Genomic DNA, 17164 nt, shown 5'->3' with positions numbered 1-17164 from the left:
TCTGGAGAGATTTTGAAGCTAGTGAAGTCAATGTTAAGGCCATTAGGCTGTCAGCTTCCAGGGCGAAATATCAGGTGTTGTTCCTCAAGTTTACATTTGGCCTCACTCTGATAGTGAGGGAAGCCAATGATGGACATGTCATCAGGGTAGTGGGAGGGGTAATTAAAGTGGATGGCAACGGGAAGGCCAGGTTGGTTGTTGCATGCTGAGCGCAGATGTTCTGCGAACCGGACCCCGAGCCTGCATTTGGTCTCCCTAATACAGAGAACACATCAGGAGAAATGGATGTGATAGATGTGTTTGGATGAGGTGCAGGTGAATCTCTGCCAAATCTGGAAGGATTGTTTGGACCTTGGTCGGAAGTGAGAGGGTTCAGTCTGGTGGCAGGTATTGCGCCTCTTGCGGTTACACTTCTGGCCCCAAACACCCACCCCTCAGCAGCAATAAGGATAGAGCCCTGTTAGTCCTCATGTACCACCCCCCCAACCCCCAGAGCCAACGCATCATCCTCCGACATTTCTGCCACCCACAATTAGACCCCATGACAAAAAGATATTTCCCTACCCACCCCTGCCCACGTTCTGCAAGGACGGTTAATTCGTGACTCCCTTGTCAACTATACTCTCCCAACCAATTCCTCCACTGCATCCGGTATCTTTCTCTGCATCCGCAAGAGGTGCAACACCTGGCCCCACGCCCACCCCTCTCACCTCCGTCCAGGGCCCAAAACAATCCTTCCAAGTCTGGCAGAGACACCTGCACTTCATTCAAACTCATCTATTGCATCTGTTGCTCCTGATGTGGTCTCTATATTAAGGAGACCAAATGCACACTTGGGGGACAGTTCGCAGAACATCAGCGCTTCGCACGCAACAACCAACCTGGCCTTCCGGTTGCCATCCAGTTTAATTCCCTGTCCCACTACCCTGATGACATATCCATCCTTAGCCTCCTCCACTGTCAGTGAGGCCACATGAAAACTGGAGGTACAACACCTGATATTTTGCCTTGGGAGCTTTGAGCCCAATGGCCTTAACATTGACTTTACCAGCTTAAAAATCTCTCTACCCCCAGCCTTATCCCAGGTCCAGCCCTCCCCATCCTGACTGGACCTAACCTGCCCATCTTCCTATTCACCTATCTGCTCCACCCTTCCCATGGACCAATCACAATAATTCCCTATCTGCATCCATCCATCACCATCCCACCTACCCTAGCCCCAGCCTCACTGTCCTCTCTCTATTTATTTTTGGGTTCCCTTCTCCCACCCCAGTCCTAACTAAGCTTCAAACGTTGACTTTTCTGCTCCTCAGTTGCTGTCTGACCTGCCGTGCTTTTCCAGCCTCATGCTTATAGACTCTGCCTCTCACCGTGTGTTGGCCTAAAGTTATTTTCTCATTTAACACAGCAGTCTAATTATCTATAATTAAATAATAGAATTGTGTATTATCCAGTAAATTTCAAAAATATTATGAAACAGTTTTTCAAACACATTAGATAGATTTTTGCACTCACCATGTTATTTTTGGATGTAGAATTACGCTTAATCAATCAGAAAATTCTCCCAATAAATTTTCATTTTCACTCGATTAAAATTTATGATGTCAGATTCAATCTGAGCAGTAAACATCTATGAGTTTGTAGATTGATGCATATAAGCGATGATAGATGTAATGAATGGACATAATTTTCCATAATATAAACAGAAAACTCTGGAAATAGTTAGCAGGACTGGCAACATATCTGGGAGACAATTAACACTTCAAGTCTGTGACCTTTCATTGAAACTGTTTTTCCTTTAGTGCTGCTTTTATGCCCTACCCAAACATAAACTTGACGGCCAGGTTTACAGCATGCTGATCTGTGGACCAAAGCAAACGGCCAGGAGGAAGATTGCCATATTGTCAAGCCATTCATAGTTGTTTTGCTTTGTTATGTTTTGATTTAGATGTTCAAAAGCCTTTTCAGGAAATAGTTGGGGTGTTTTTTTTCACAGCAGTTGCCATAGTGAAGTTGAAGGCTTTCCCCGTAGAATTCTCCCAGGACTAAGAGGAGAAAACAATTAAGGAGGGATGTTGGGCATTACAATCTGCACCATATGTACATTACAAGGTGTAATTTATTGTTTGGAGTGTGCTCACCTTATCATACCATGAAAATGAGCTCACTATTTCAACATCTTATCTACATTTTGCCTGTGGTTTCAACAATGTGCTATTATCTACATTTCAATGTAGGCTACAAATCATGAGTCCTTGGTACCTGATTGAATCACTTCTCAAACCTTTACAGTTTTCTGGGCACAACACTTTGATATAACCAAAATGCTGACAATTAAACAAGAACAGAGTTACTGGAAAAGCTCCTAGGCCTGGCAGCATCTGTAAAGAGAAATGAGTTAACATTTTGAGTCAACCAGTGAATGAAAGACAGTATATGTGTGCAAACAACCTTGTCTCATCAGCCAAGAACTGAAAAAAAGCAGAAGAAATGTAAAGAGACCAACTCGACTCCTGTGGTCTGGATTGGTACTATTGAACTGTTTCATCCTGGTTTTCTTTTTGTCTTTCTCCACTCCCAATATCTTTGTCTTGTCTGTTTCTGAGTCAGTTTGTATGTGTGTGGGGTTTTTGAAAGCTGTAGAGTTCAAGTTACAGAATTAGTAGTTAGTGATCCATATTTCTCTTTTTGCAGTTGGTTGAAAACAGTTTTATTACAATAAAATAAAAGTTATTTTCTTGATAATGATAAACCTGCATATGCTTTCATCTGAATTAAATGGTTAAACTTAATTAACCATTTGGTGGTTTAATCAAAATTTCACATTGTAACTCTGGAAACAGGAGGGCTTGATTTCTGGCTGACTACCATTTGTGTCAATTGTGTTAGGCATCATCTAAAAGAAGCACCATGTTAGTTTTAAGAAAATTTTCAACACTCATTGTTACTGAGGTGACCATGTAATAAAAACTATAGTCAAATAGGTTTTAGTTGTTAATTATGAAAAAACTCCCATTCCCAAGCAACTATCTGAGGTACTTAGCCTAATATCTGTGCCAACTTTTGATGCAACAGAACACCCTTACTTTAAAGCAGATAATATGAAATAGAATCATAAAATTGTTACTGTACAAAAGGAGACCATTCAGTCCACATTCCGATTCTAGCTATCTGCAAGCATAATTTTATAATTCTAAAATAAGTTTTTTAAAAGAGGGTTTGTGCAGCCAGAAATGGCTGTGGATGCAAGTTAGGTCACTCCCAAAAGAGAAGTCGCATCTACGGATGAGAAGGAAACTTCAAACAACAGCACTTCTAAGGAAGCATGGGGAAAATCAAAATTTACCTGAGATGCTGATGACCTCCTCCTCAACAGGAAGCTACCCCTTGCAGACTATGTCCCAAACTACAGGCATTTTGTGTTTTCTCTTTGAAGAATACATAAGGACAGGAGTTAAAAAGCCAGATTCAACTCAGCTGGAGTCTGCGAGTTGGACTGAACATTCTCAGGAATACCAGACAGCTTTTGAGTATTAGCAAGCTGTGAAGGTCACAATTGAAGAACCGTACCCTAGTTATCTCTATGTTGCAGGTAAGAATGCTCTCTCACCTAGCCACTGCTAGAGAAAAGAACATAGGACAACAAAAAGAATATTTTTCTCCCTGAATGTTGGATTTAATCACAGTCAAAAGGAATCCAAGCAATAGAACCTCAACCAATCTGCAAAACTAAAAATTTGATTCAGGGATGTGTAAATTAGGTGAGTTAGAGGGGGATGGGTATGGGTGAGATGAACTGAGGGTCGGTGTGGACTTGTTGGGCCAAAGTGCCTGTTTCCACACTGTAGGGATTCTATGAAAAAAGAATCATTAAACCAACTCTTCAACTATCAACATAAATATTACTGGTAACCTCCTTGAAAATTGCCACAATATTCAACTATCCACTCTGCACAAACTATTCAAAGTCTGACCTATATACCTTTCCTTACCCTTACCTTTTTGAGTTTATATGTGGTGCATTACCATTTTATCTTGCATGTAGCTACTGATAAACTTATTTTTTGTGAATTCAAAAAAGCCTGCTTAAATTGGCTCCTTTTAACACAAGTTCATTTGGTTCTGTAAGGAATCATCTACAAAGAATTGAGACCATTATTGAAATAACCTTGTTGCAGTCAAGCAAGGGGTAGATGAGAAGAGGAGCCAGTTCATCCCTCCTCATTCGGAGCCTTAGTGATTTGGGGTATTCCATCCAGAACTATGATGAAATGGGGAATTCATCTGGGGTCTGATCGAAGCAATAACAAAATGTCAGCATGCCACCTATGTTTGGAGTATACAATATTGAGCCATGTTAGACGGAAGTTTCTCTTTCATTTGATTGCTTGCAGGCTGAATGAATAAACAATTTCACTTGAAGATTGGGATGTATATTGTAAGTATGTTATATATTGTACATATTGAGATTTGTAAGTCCTTGAAATGTTTGGAAGTGAGTGTCTATAAGTATCATAAATATTTATTAATTTTTAATACAAGTTAAGATAGTTTCTCCTTTCTTAACCATTCAGCATTTTTCTGCACTGCTTCCATGTGTTTAGTGCTTTGTTTGAGACATTACACAGGCAGGGATTTCTGGAGATGATGAATAGATGAAAAAAAAGTGATTTGGCGATGAGGAGGAAAAGAAATTGCTGTGTCTAAGAGCACTTCGAGATATAAAAAAAAGAGGAAATAGAAGAGAAAGTAAACGGGCAATGATTGCTTTACATTTGCCATGGACTGCTCTCCTCGTGGGTCATGACACGCTACACCTCTTGAGAAAAATTTCACCAGCTGTATCAAAGATGCACAAAAATAAGAACCTGCTATACTCCTTACAAATTTAAGACTTTCATTTCAATGCCCCTGTTAAAATGCTGTAGACCTCAATATTATGCAGTAATGCACTCTTTTTCTACCCTGCATGAATTAAACTGCCTGACATAGGTAATTCCACACAAAAACTTTCTTGTTCTTAAATGCCCTCCCCCTGGCATGTTTGTTTATGAGGATCCTACTGCCTTTATGCCACTGTCTTGTCTTATGTGTGCCCATTCTTCCCAACAGTTAATAAAGCCTGTTAACAGCAAGTGGGCAATCCGGCTGCTGTTAATATCTAGTGCTGGGTGATAGGAAGTACTGAAACAGAAACCCACTTAGTGCGTTGTGAAGGGACTTGGGAAGTGGGGTCAACCTGCTGAAAGCCACTCCATACCTTGTTGTTGGCCATCTTAACCTCTTTCGGCACTCATCCTGGGCCTCCTACTAGCATCACTCACCTGCACATGAGTCCATTGACAATCATAGACCTGGAGTGGGTACAGTGCCAGCAGCAGCAATTGCCTCCCCATTGGCACAGCTGCTAGCCTCTAAATGGCCAGCAGTTCTTGGTTGGTCAGTCTTTCCATCTCCCAGAGAAATCCCATTACTTTCCACCTAAGCAGGCACAATTCAGAAAACCTTCCCAGAAAAAGTGATGCAAGGCATTCAGAAACTCTCCAGGCCACTGTCACCTCCATTAAATATGCCCTTGGCGTCAGCACAGTAGAAATCAGGTAATTGCAATTTATGCACTCCGAGTAGCAGTTAGCTTATAGAAGTCTAGTACCATTGATTTATAGAGATGAATGTATCCTCTGTGCTGCTGGAAAGATTTCAGTTTGCAAGTGAAGTTCAATATTAATTTGTACCTGAAATAAACTCACCAATCACAATCAATGTGTGAAACAGTTTAATACAATCACAGGTGCTAGCTGCGCACAATGTGAACTCATTTCTTTAGAAAAGTAGAGACTTTTGTTTCCAATTGATGAAGGAACACTTTTTTTAATTCAGTTTTATTTCTTATGCTGTGATTGCCTTGTTTTCAGGTTGGGTGTGATGGAGTTTCTCGCCTCAGTGCGTCAGCCCTGAATAATGAATTCTTTGCTTACGCAGCACAAGGTTGGAAGGAACGATTAGCAGAAGGTACAATTAATTCATCAATTCATCTAATTTTGTGATGTACAAGCAGAACTTTGATTTTGATGCTTTCCTTAAAGTGGCAATATTCAATTTTGTCTAGCCTGTGGCCATGTTTCTTCTGTAATATTCCTCAGCCTTTCCTCCCTTGAATAATAAAAAATATTCGGGCATTCTCAGCATTGTTAGTGTAGCTTTCATCACCCTCTACGTAACAGAATGGCAGCTAGTAAGCAGGGTGAGTGCAAATTAGCTCCAGCTTACCAGCCTCACAAGCAAAGCTCACATTAGCAGCACTCCCAAGTAATGTGAACAGTGTACAATTGTCATTGTATTTCAGACACAGTTGTTCAGTAGAAGTTAATGCCAATGTAAATGTAAAATCTGCATCATTGTCCACTAGACAGTTTATTGGAGTCTTTTCATAAACACATCATACTGGTATTGTGAATATTAATTTAGTTGAGGTTTGAGCCCATAGTAATAATTGTTTGTCGTAATTTTGTCAACATTCAGAAATTGCTGTTTTCTTTCAGAATACATATCAGTTGCATATAAAACCTATGAAAATTTGAATCCCAAAGACAAAGCCTTGCTACAATTTAAATTGCAAGTATACTCAGAATTCACTAATTTCTAAACCAGGCAAGAAAACTTAGCAGATACTTACAGATTTAGAGGTTAACCTAGACAAATTCTGATTTTGATCTCTTATTTAGTGCATCCACTGACATTTTAGAGTGCTTATGATTCCATATTTTGTACTAACAATACCTTTTACTGGAAGGGATACAACATGTTTAAATATTGAATTTTATTTTTGCGTAACTTTACTGAATCTAATAAATATGACCCCATTTCCATTGTATTTTCTTTTAAAAATGAAATCTTTACAGCAGTTCCTTACAATATTTATAAACAGCAATGCACTTCATGGATGCAAAGTAAAACTGACATTTGTCATTGTGCCTGACTCTATTATAGCCCACAAGCAAGCCAAAAACTTTATGAATTGAAAGACCACTGATGTAACTATTTGGAACAGAAAAATATATACTTTCAGTAATTTATGAAGGAAAAAGCATGATTCAGTTTTTACTTAAATGTAATCCTAGAACTAAGATTTGAAGAAGGGTCACACTCAAGTCCATGCTTTCCATTAACTCTATGCCTAAATCACTCCAATCAAGTTTCAATTTTTATTGATGTGCCATAGAAAGCATTCTATCTTGATACACCATAGCGTGGTTTAGCAACTGTTCTTCCCATGACCACAAGGAACTACAGAGTTGTAAACACAGCCCAATCCATTATGCAAACCAGCCTTCTGTCCATTGACTCTATCTACACTTCCTACTGCCTTGAAAAAGTAACCAAAATAATCAAACACCCCTCCTACTGTGGTTATACTCTTTCTTCGGGCAGAAAATATAAACGTTTGTACGCAATAGATTCAATTAATGCAGTCATTTATACATTAAGCTGACTTTCTTCACTCAAATTTCTTTCTGCAACCATTCCAATTGCATCCTAAAATTCCAGACAGATACTGATCAAAGATTTGGAAGATTAATCTTTTGGTTTGAGTGATGTTTCAAAGGTTATTATAAGGATTGCAGTTACTCAGACCTTTTGCTTATCTACAACAAGGATTTCCTTGCAAATCTCTTCCAACTATCCCATAGTTGTCAGCATTCAATGTACCACAGATGTAACCAGCTTCTTAAATACAGACACCTCAGGTCAGAATCCCAATGGTTCAAATGCTCTTAAACTCTAATCTTGTACCTAAAATTCTTTACTAACAAAAACAGAAATTGCTGGAAAGGCTCAGCAGTTCAGGCAGCACCTCTGAAGTGAAATCAAGACTAACATTTCGGGACCAGTCACCCTTCCTCAGAACTCTTCACAGATGCTGCCAGACCTGCTGAACTTTTCCTGCGACTTCTGTTTTTGTTTCTGATTTACAGCATTCCACAGTTCTTTCCATTTTTACCTGAAATTCTTTGTCTGCCTTTCTTTCTTCAGTTTAGCTTTGACATAAGTCAAACTCACTGTGAGGAAACCTGCTGTTAATAAGAAGTTTAATACCTTTTAACCAACACACTAATTTCAAATTAATTCTACTAGGAAGAGATGGCCCTTGCTCTGCAGCTAGGTTACTTTAAGGCTAAAAATCATAAACTCTGAATCACACCCACAATCTACTCACAGTGCTCAGAGTTCATAATTTCTTGTTGATCCACAGCTTTCCTATTGTTCATTTGTGTAATTTGGCCACATAATCATTTACTGGAAACTGAGTGAAATCAACTTCTGAAGTAACCTAGTTCTTGAATGTGCCAACATCTCAACAATAAATACACTTTTCTTCCACTGAAAAACACATGGACTATCACAATTTTAAACTTCTTCAATGACATTTTTTCACTGGAGCGTAGGAGGTTGAGAGGTTTATAAAATCATGAAGGGCATAGATAGGGTTGATGGTATGTGCCTTTTCAAGACTAAGGACCATACTTTTTAAGGTGAGAGGTAAGAGATTTTTTAAAAAATGAGGGACAAATTTTTTACACGGAGGGTGGTTCATGTGTGGAATGAACTTCCTGATGAAGTGAATGTGAGCAAAGTTACAACATTTAAAAAGCACTTAGATAAGTACTAAAATAGGAAAGATTTGGAGAGATATGGGCCAGGAGCAGGCAGGTGGAACTAGTTTAGTTTAAGATGATGTTTGGTGTGGATTGGTTGGACCAAAGGGACTATTTCTGTGCTGGTTGAATCTATGACTCTATGACAAATGATGAACATTCCTGTAACTGCATCTCTCAGAAAGCATCAGCTTACTTAAAACTGTGGTTGAAATTTCCCATTTTCAGTTAAAGAGTGTTGTTGAAAAACTTTGCATCAATACTGCCATGGCCCAGGATGAATAATCTTAAGCAATTTTCCATGTTTTCACTTCATTAATTATACTAGCGAGATGTTGGGTACACTACGTGGTCAGTCTGGTGGAGAGCAAAATGGAGGTTATTGCCATGTTTGAGGTCTTCCAGCTTCCAGTCCTCTGCTGCCCTATTTAAAACACCGCTAGATACCATATCAGACACTGTAAGCCAAGAACAACCCTTCATTCTGTAGGTCTTGCCCTTAACTGTCTGAACACAATGCAGAAGAAAGCCATGCTTGCTCCCTTTTTGCAGGAGAATGGCCCTGAGGTTCTGGTGGATGGGGTGATGGAGAAAAAGTTGGTCTTCTTCCATGCCGACTGTAGAAGCCTGGACAGAGATAGTAGCATAGGTCAGTGCTATCTTCAGTGTGCAAAAAGGTGATCAGCAGTGCAGAAAGAAAATCTTCTCTCTTCACTCCGAAAGGCAAAAGGTTCTCTCTGCCAATTCACACTCATTGGACCATCACTCATTCTAACTCTGCCATTGCCCATTACCTCATTGAACCCTCAGCATTATGTATATTCTGTTGACTCAAGAGGTCAAACTTACCTCATTCCCCCAATGAAACGTCTCAGTCTTTACAAAGTCCCAGTGGGCCCAATGATTCTTCTGACTCCCTTTGTTTTGGTTGACCTCCATTTCACATCACTATTAATGTGCTCACTTTACCCTTAAAGTTCATGATTTTAGAGCTTCTATGTCTCTGCTGACCCTACATCCTTCTCAAGTCGAGATCAGAGTAAATGACCTGCTTGAAACCCTCATGTCAGGAGCTTCCCTTCCCTTCCTATTCATTATGAGGTCCCACCTCACTATCTGCAATTGCCCCCTTTCACTAACTATTTACGCAACACTCCAGTATAATGAGTATTTATCCTATATTTGATCTACCCCCTGTTTTCCACAAAATGCCATGGACTGTCCCTTATAAGCTCCTTGACTATTAGCAGCCAAAAACCAGGACTATACAACTGGTACAGTACTACACTGTACACAATCATCCACTCTGCTACATTGTACACAAAATCACTGCCCTCTGCTACACAACCATCAAAGACTCCTACTATTCCATCCACCAACCACACTTCAGAAAATCAGATCACAGCACTGTGTTCCTCCTCCCAGCTTACAAACAGAAGTTGAAAAGGGAGGATCCTTCACAAAAGGAAGTACAATGCTGCTCCGAGGCTGTGGAAAATGTCTGGGACTACTTGCAGACGATGGACTGGACCATTTTCAAGTACTCAGCGGAAAACCTGAGCGTCAATCCTAGTGTTCACCAACCATAAACCTTGGATGAACCAGAAATCCACTCCCTGCTGAAGACCAGACATGCAGCATTCAAGTCGGATGACGCAGACCAATATGAGAAATCCAGATATGATCATAGAATCCCTGCAGTATGGAAACAGGCCCTTCACCCCAACAAGTCCACACCAATCTACAAAGCAGTCAACCCAGACCCACCCCCCTATAACCCACCTAATCCAAGCATCCCTGAACACTATGGGCAACTTAGCATGGCCAATCCACCTAGCGTGTACATCTTTGGACTGTGGGAGGAAACCAGAGCAAACCCACGCAGACACAGGGAGAATGTACAAACAGACACTTGCCAGAGGGTGGAATTGAACCACTGAGCCACTGTGCTGCCCAGCAAAGCCATCAGGGATGCCAAAAGGCAGTACCACACCAATTTAAAGGCCCAAACCTACCAAACAGACTCCTGCCACCTATGGCAAGGCTTGAACAACATTATGGGATACAAAATGAAGCAGAGCAAGATAAAGACACATCCCTCCCTGATGTGCTGAACGCTTTCTATGCTTGGTTTGAGCAGAATGCCAGGAGTGCAGTGACGTCTGCCCGGACAGACCTGAACAAACCTGTCTCCTCTGTCACCACTACATACATCAGATCAGTCTTCCTGGGAGTCAACCCAAGGAAAACGATGCATTCGGACTGTGGCCCCAGCTGAGCACTCAGATCCCATGTTGACCAACTGGCGGAGGTATTCACCAACATCTCCCTCCTACAAGCCAAATTTCCCACTTGCTTCTCGAAGACCACCATTATCCCTGTACCTAAGAAAGCACATGCAATATGCTTTAATGACTACCGCTTGGTGGCTCTGACTTTTATAATCATGATGTGCTTTGAGAGGCAGGTCATGGCCCACATCACATCCAGTCTCCCAGCCTGCCTCGATCCCCTACAGTTGCCTATCGACATAATAGGTCCCCAAGGGATGCCATATCCCAAGCCTTGCAGTCGTCCCTGGAACATCTGGACAACAAAGAGGCCTACATCAGACTCCTGCTCGTTGACCACAGCTCCACCTTCAACACCATTATTCCCTCCAGACTAATCTCAAAACTGTGTGACCTTGACCACCCACCCCCACCACCCTCTGCAACGAAATCCTCAGCTTTCTGACCCATAGGCTGCAATCAGTGAGGATTGGTAACTGCATCTCCTCCACAATAACACTCGACACTGGAGCACCCTGAGGATGCACCCTGAGCTCCCTACTGTACTCCCTGTTCACCTGCAACTGTGTTGCCACATTCCAAATGAACTCCATCTACAAGTTCACTGCCGACACCAGTGTAGTGGGACAGATATCTAACAATAACGAGTCAAAATACGGAAGGGAGATAGAGGGCTTGATGACATGGTGCAATAAAAACAATCTGTTTCTCAATATCAGCAAAACAGGCAACAGTCCCTGTGATAAGCAGACAAGGGAGGGGAGGGGAGGGGAATATGTGTCTGGTGGTGGCATCTCGCTGGAAGTGGCAGAAATGATGTCTGATGATTTTCTGGAGGTGGTTACTGGTGGGAGGGTAGGTAAGGACAGGGGAACCCTGTCACTGTTGCAGGAGGGAACAGAAGGGCTGAGGGGGAATGTGCGGGGGATGGGTTAGACCCGGTTGAGGGCCCTGTCGACAACGGTGCTGGCAAATCCTTGGTGGAGGAAGAAGGTGGACATTTCAGAAGCTCCTTTGGCAAAGCTGGCTTCATCTGAACATATTCGGCAGAGATGGAGGAACTGAGAGAATGGGATGGAGTCTCTACAGGAAGCAGGGTACGAGGATATATAGTCCAAATAACCGTGGGAGTCGGTTGGTTTATAGTGGATATCAGTGACCAGTCTATCTCCAGAAATGGAAACAGAGATGTCGAGGAAGGGAAGGGAGAAGTCAGAGATAGATCAGGTGAAAGTGAGGGATGTGTGGAAATTGGATGCAAAATCAATGAACTTTTCCAATTCTGGACAAGAGAGGGAAGCAGCACTGATGATATCGTTGATATATCAGAGAAAGAGTTGTGGGTAGGGGCTGGGATATGACTGGATCAAGAAATGTTCCACATACCCTATGAAGAGACAGGCATAACCAGGGCCCATGCGGGTATCCATGACCACCCCTCTGACCAGAAGAAAATGAGAGGAGTTAAAAGAGAAGTTGTTGATGGTGAGGACAAGCTCGGTCAAGTGGAAGAAGGTGGTAGTGGGTGGGGATGGTTCAGGTCTTTGCTCCAGGAAGAACCGGAGAGCCTTATGACTCCCCTGGTGGAGAATGGACATGTAAAGGGATTGCACGTCCATGATAATGAGGAGGCAGCTGGAAAATGGAAATTTTGAAGCGGCATAAGGAGACAGAGGAATGACAGATGTACATGGGCAAGGATCGGACCAGAGGAGAGAAGACTGAGTCAAGGTAGGAAGAGATGAGTTCACTGGGGCAGGAGCAGGTTGAAACAATGGGTCTGCCTGGATAGTCCTGTTTGTGATTTTTAGAAGGAGGTAGAAGCGAACTGTGCAGGACTGGGGGAACTATCAGCTTGGAAGCAGTGGGGGGAATTCACTGGATAAAATGAGATCAGTTATTGTAGTAGATACAATGGCCTGATGTATCATGGTGGGTTCATAGTCCAGGGGAAGGTAGGAAGAAGTATTTGAGAGCTGGCACTCAGCCTCTGCGAGGTAGAAGTCAGTATGCCAGACAATAACAGCACCACCCTTATTGGCAGGCTTAATAACAAAGTCAGCGTTAGATCTGAGTGCACAGAGTGCAGTCAGTTCAGAGGGAGATAGGTTGGATTTGGTGAAGAGAAGGCAGAGAAATTGAGATAACTAATATCACGCCAACAGTTCTCAATGAACAGTTCGAGGTAAAAGGTCAGATGGAGGAAGAATGTTGGAAATGGGCAAAGGGGCCTGTGAGATGGGGGGAACTCTTGACCATAGAAATGCCACGGAGGCAAAGATGGCAGAAGTAGAGTTCAGCGTCGTGTCATGCCCACTTAGCACTGAATGTGGATCTAAGGATGTTTTGAATCCTCCCAGGATCACAGATATCTATGTGATGTTCAGTGTTCCACCGACAGCTACTCCCACCACATCCTGAGATCTACACTCAGTGCCTTGTGGCACCATATGCACATTCTCAACCTTTCTCTCCAACAACATCACATCATGCTGGCTCAGGGCTGCACCACTCCACAGTTTCACTTCATCCTCTGGCTCATTTGTCATGCTGACAAGAAACTTGTTTTTTCCTTTCAGGAATTGAGGCCCTCAAGATGCAACAACTCAAAGATACCCATAGCCCTCTGGAACCTTCCTCTCCCCCCTCTCCTCCCCTTCCGTCTGACTCCATCCCCTCTCCCAACCCACCTCTTGTCAGATATTCACCATCCCTCCTAACCTTCTGCTGTCCAATGCTGAGCATTCTGTACTCAGCAAAGGCCTCAGCTTTATTCCTCTATGTCCCCACTTTAACGAATTTTGCACCCTGCAGAAGATTGTAAGTGCAATTTTAAAATGGTGGATGGGGAATTCATGAGATGGAAATTAGTTTCTCACCAATCAAGGATGAGATTCTAAACTTGTCATCCTTGGTTAATGTCAAAATCAATTTTCATCATAAGAATCTGATTTTGTCACTCTCAACTCCTCTCGGAGGGGAATCTTCTGCCTGTCTCTGTTTCAAATTGATGCCCAACTAATAAAGGAAATTGTAATGTCTAATCAGCAACTTTTGTTTTTAACGTCTAATCAACCTGACTATCAATTACCAATACTAGTCTATAAAATTCCCGTAAATTGTAAGCAAGATGAAAATGAACTATGAAGGTAAATTATCAACTCAAGGAATGTGACACAAAAATATTTTGAATCTGTAATAGGAACAAGATCATCAAGGAATAAATAAGGTTAAACTACTTATGATAGCGAAGCAGCAGAAACATTAAATAATTATTTCATGTTGATTTATACCAGGGAAATAGATAGGCATTAAATGAGGAGATGGCTAAGGAGATACTTGCAACTATAATAAAAACACAGTGATAAATTTGAGCAAACTAAAAGAAGATAGAGTCGATAGTCCTGATGGATTCTAAGATGCTTAAAATAATCTAGGGAAGAAATAGCCACAGAATTATTAGTTATATCTAGTAATTAATTCATAAAAGGTATCATGCCAGAGGACTGACAGATAGCTAATGTCACTCCTATATTTAAGAAGAGGAACAGAACATATTTAGGGTATTCCAGCCCAGCAAGCCTTACATCAGCCATTTGAAAAATAATGGAATATTTACAAAATGTGACAGTAGATGAACGTTCTGACGTGAGAAATATAAGTTGTTAGGGATATGTCTGTCCAGGATAGCTGTTGCCTTTTACATTATGCTAATATCAATGGAACCTGGTTGATGTGTTTGCACTGTGCCTTGTGTCTAGATTTTGTGACGAGAGTTTTGGGTAGCATTCTGGCTCAGTGATTAGCACTGCTGCCTCACAACACCAGGGACCTGGGTTTGATTCCAGTGTTTGGGGACTGTCTGTGTAGAATTTGCATGTCTTCCCTGTGTCTGCATGGGTTCCCTCTCAGTACTGCAGTTTCCTCCAACAGTCCAAAGATTTGCAGATTAGGTCGATTGGCCATGTTTTAAAAAATTTCCTTAGTGTTCAGGGATGTATAAGCTAAGTAGAATAGCCATAAGGATACAGTTGAGGCTGAGTCGGGGAGGCACACTCTTTGAAGGGTTCATGTGGACTCAATGGGCTGAATGACTTCCTTCCACACTGAAAATATTCTATGATTCTACTTGGCCAATGTACTCAGCATCTGTTGCTATTTGTCCAAGTTGGAAATCTGACTGTGTTTTAGCAACCAGGAGGCTGCGACAGTAAAACTGCACACAGTATTCCAAGTTTGGTCTCACCAAGGCCAAGTACACGTGCAATAGGCTTTCCTCGCTTCTGTACTCAAATCCTCTTGTACTGAAGACCAACATAGCATTTGCTTCCTAACCACTTGCTGCAACTACATGCTTGCTTTCAGTGACGGGTTTTCAAGGCAGCCAGGTCACTTTGTACATTGACAGTTCCTAATCTATCACCAGTTAAGTAACATTTGGAATGCAGTACCTAAGATTGTCATTAAAGCAGACACAATCAGGGCTTTCAAAGTGAATTGAATGAACACCTAAAGAGTAAATATTTTTCCAGCTCTGTGAAAAGACAAATTAGTCAGATGAGCTGATTTACTCTTGCAAATCAGAATCATGGATGCAACAGACTCAATGTCCTTATTCTAGCCATTCAATGAATTGCAAATGGAGCTGGAAACTGCAATAATCAACAAACCTCTGACCTATGATTGAGTGAAGGTCATTAATGAAGCAGCTAAAGATGATTGGACCTAGGACCACTACCCTGAGAAACTCCTGCAGAGAAGTTTTGGCAGTAAGATAATTGACCACCAACAGACACGATCGTCTTCCAGCAGGACTTCTTAATGTCACTCTCAGTTAGTTGTTGCCTCGACATAAAGGACAGTTGCATATAAAATACTGATAGAAAAGACAACAGTGATATGTAATTGTGAGTCCTTTTTTACAGTCATATACTTTCATGTAGATTTCCCAATCTACCTTAGGCAAATTGTCTTTCATACCTACATAGGAATAATAAGAACTGTTGATGCTTGAGTCAGAGATAACACAGTGTGGAGCTGGAGGAACACAGCAGGCCAGGCAGCATCAGAGGAGCAGGAAAGTTGACGTTTCGGGTCGGGACCCTTCTTTTTCATACCTACATACTTTGCTTTGTTTAAAATTAAGGCATTAGTTTTAAGCTTAACTAAGTTACTTTAAAGTTCAATATAAAATGCTCACATTATGATCACCCTTCCTTAGATGCTGTTTTACTAGATAACTGTTTCTCAATGCATGATACTATATCCAAACTCGCCTGTTCGCTAGTTGGTTCCTCCACTTACTGATCTTGAAGACAATCTCCTGCAATCTGTGAACGCATACACCAATATACTACTGCAAATTTAGTTTCCCCAGATTGTGCAAATATTAAAGTCCCTCATGATTACTACTTGTTACATGTACCTCTAATTTGCTGTGGCCCACAGTATAAATCTGGTGTTAAGGGCCTATTAATGTTTTCAGTTTCTTAACTCCAACCAAACTAATTCTACTTGATTTTCTGAGCTAAGATAATTTTTCTCTACTGTCATGAATACATATGTTATTATCAGAACTACGTTCTGCTTTTTTTATTTACCAACCTCTTCCAAAAGGTAAGTGACTTAGAATATTTAGCTTATAATCGAATTGAATGGTGGAAGAATTTAATAGTCTCCTATTTTCATCCAGATTAAGTCCACTATGCTTAAGAACATATTATCATGGAAGATTGTCAACTTGTAATGTGATCAACCATGATAAGTGATCTACTCTCCCAAAGACAGGGCCTTGGCACATAGGAGTCCTTCATATTTCTCTATCCTAGCCAGTCTTTTCATTTGCCATTAGCTTCCTACATACTGTTCTTTCCTCTCAGTCTTCTCCCATGTAATCTTCTCGCTGTAAGGTCACTCACAAGTCTGTTTCCTCTTAAGATATGATCTATCATTATAGTATAAAAATAAAGAGAATACTGACACAGTGAAGATAAATAAAATTGTTTAAAAATCTCAATAAAACTGGAACATTGACTTTGTTCGTGTATTGTCAAAAATTGTATTGAATTTAATTTTACACCAGTTTTGAATCAACATAACACAACCAATTAGCATGTTTGACTGTTCAGCCTCAGTTAGAGCAATTACAACAACTCCAGATGTATTCAGGCACAGAGATCAATAGATGGCCTAAAAGAATAATGAAGCACATAATTA

General features: G+C 41.1%; 1 protein-coding gene across 1 annotated transcript in view; it reads left to right on the top strand.

Moving 5' to 3' along the window:
* LOC125451594 (putative Polycomb group protein ASXL3) overlaps window positions 1–17164 on the top strand; it is a 287101-nt gene that overhangs the window by 239228 nt on the left and 30709 nt on the right. Inside the window, exon 9 of the mRNA XM_059646068.1 lies at window positions 5916–6012. Within this exon, the coding sequence (XP_059502051.1) occupies window positions 5916–6012 (97 nt within the window). The remainder of the gene's footprint in view (window positions 1–5915; window positions 6013–17164) is intronic.

This window comes from Stegostoma tigrinum, chromosome 5 (genome assembly GCF_030684315.1).
Source record: "Stegostoma tigrinum isolate sSteTig4 chromosome 5, sSteTig4.hap1, whole genome shotgun sequence".
Lineage (NCBI taxonomy): Eukaryota > Metazoa > Chordata > Chondrichthyes > Orectolobiformes > Stegostomatidae > Stegostoma > Stegostoma tigrinum.
This window is presented reverse-complemented; position numbering and strand designations above follow the sequence as displayed.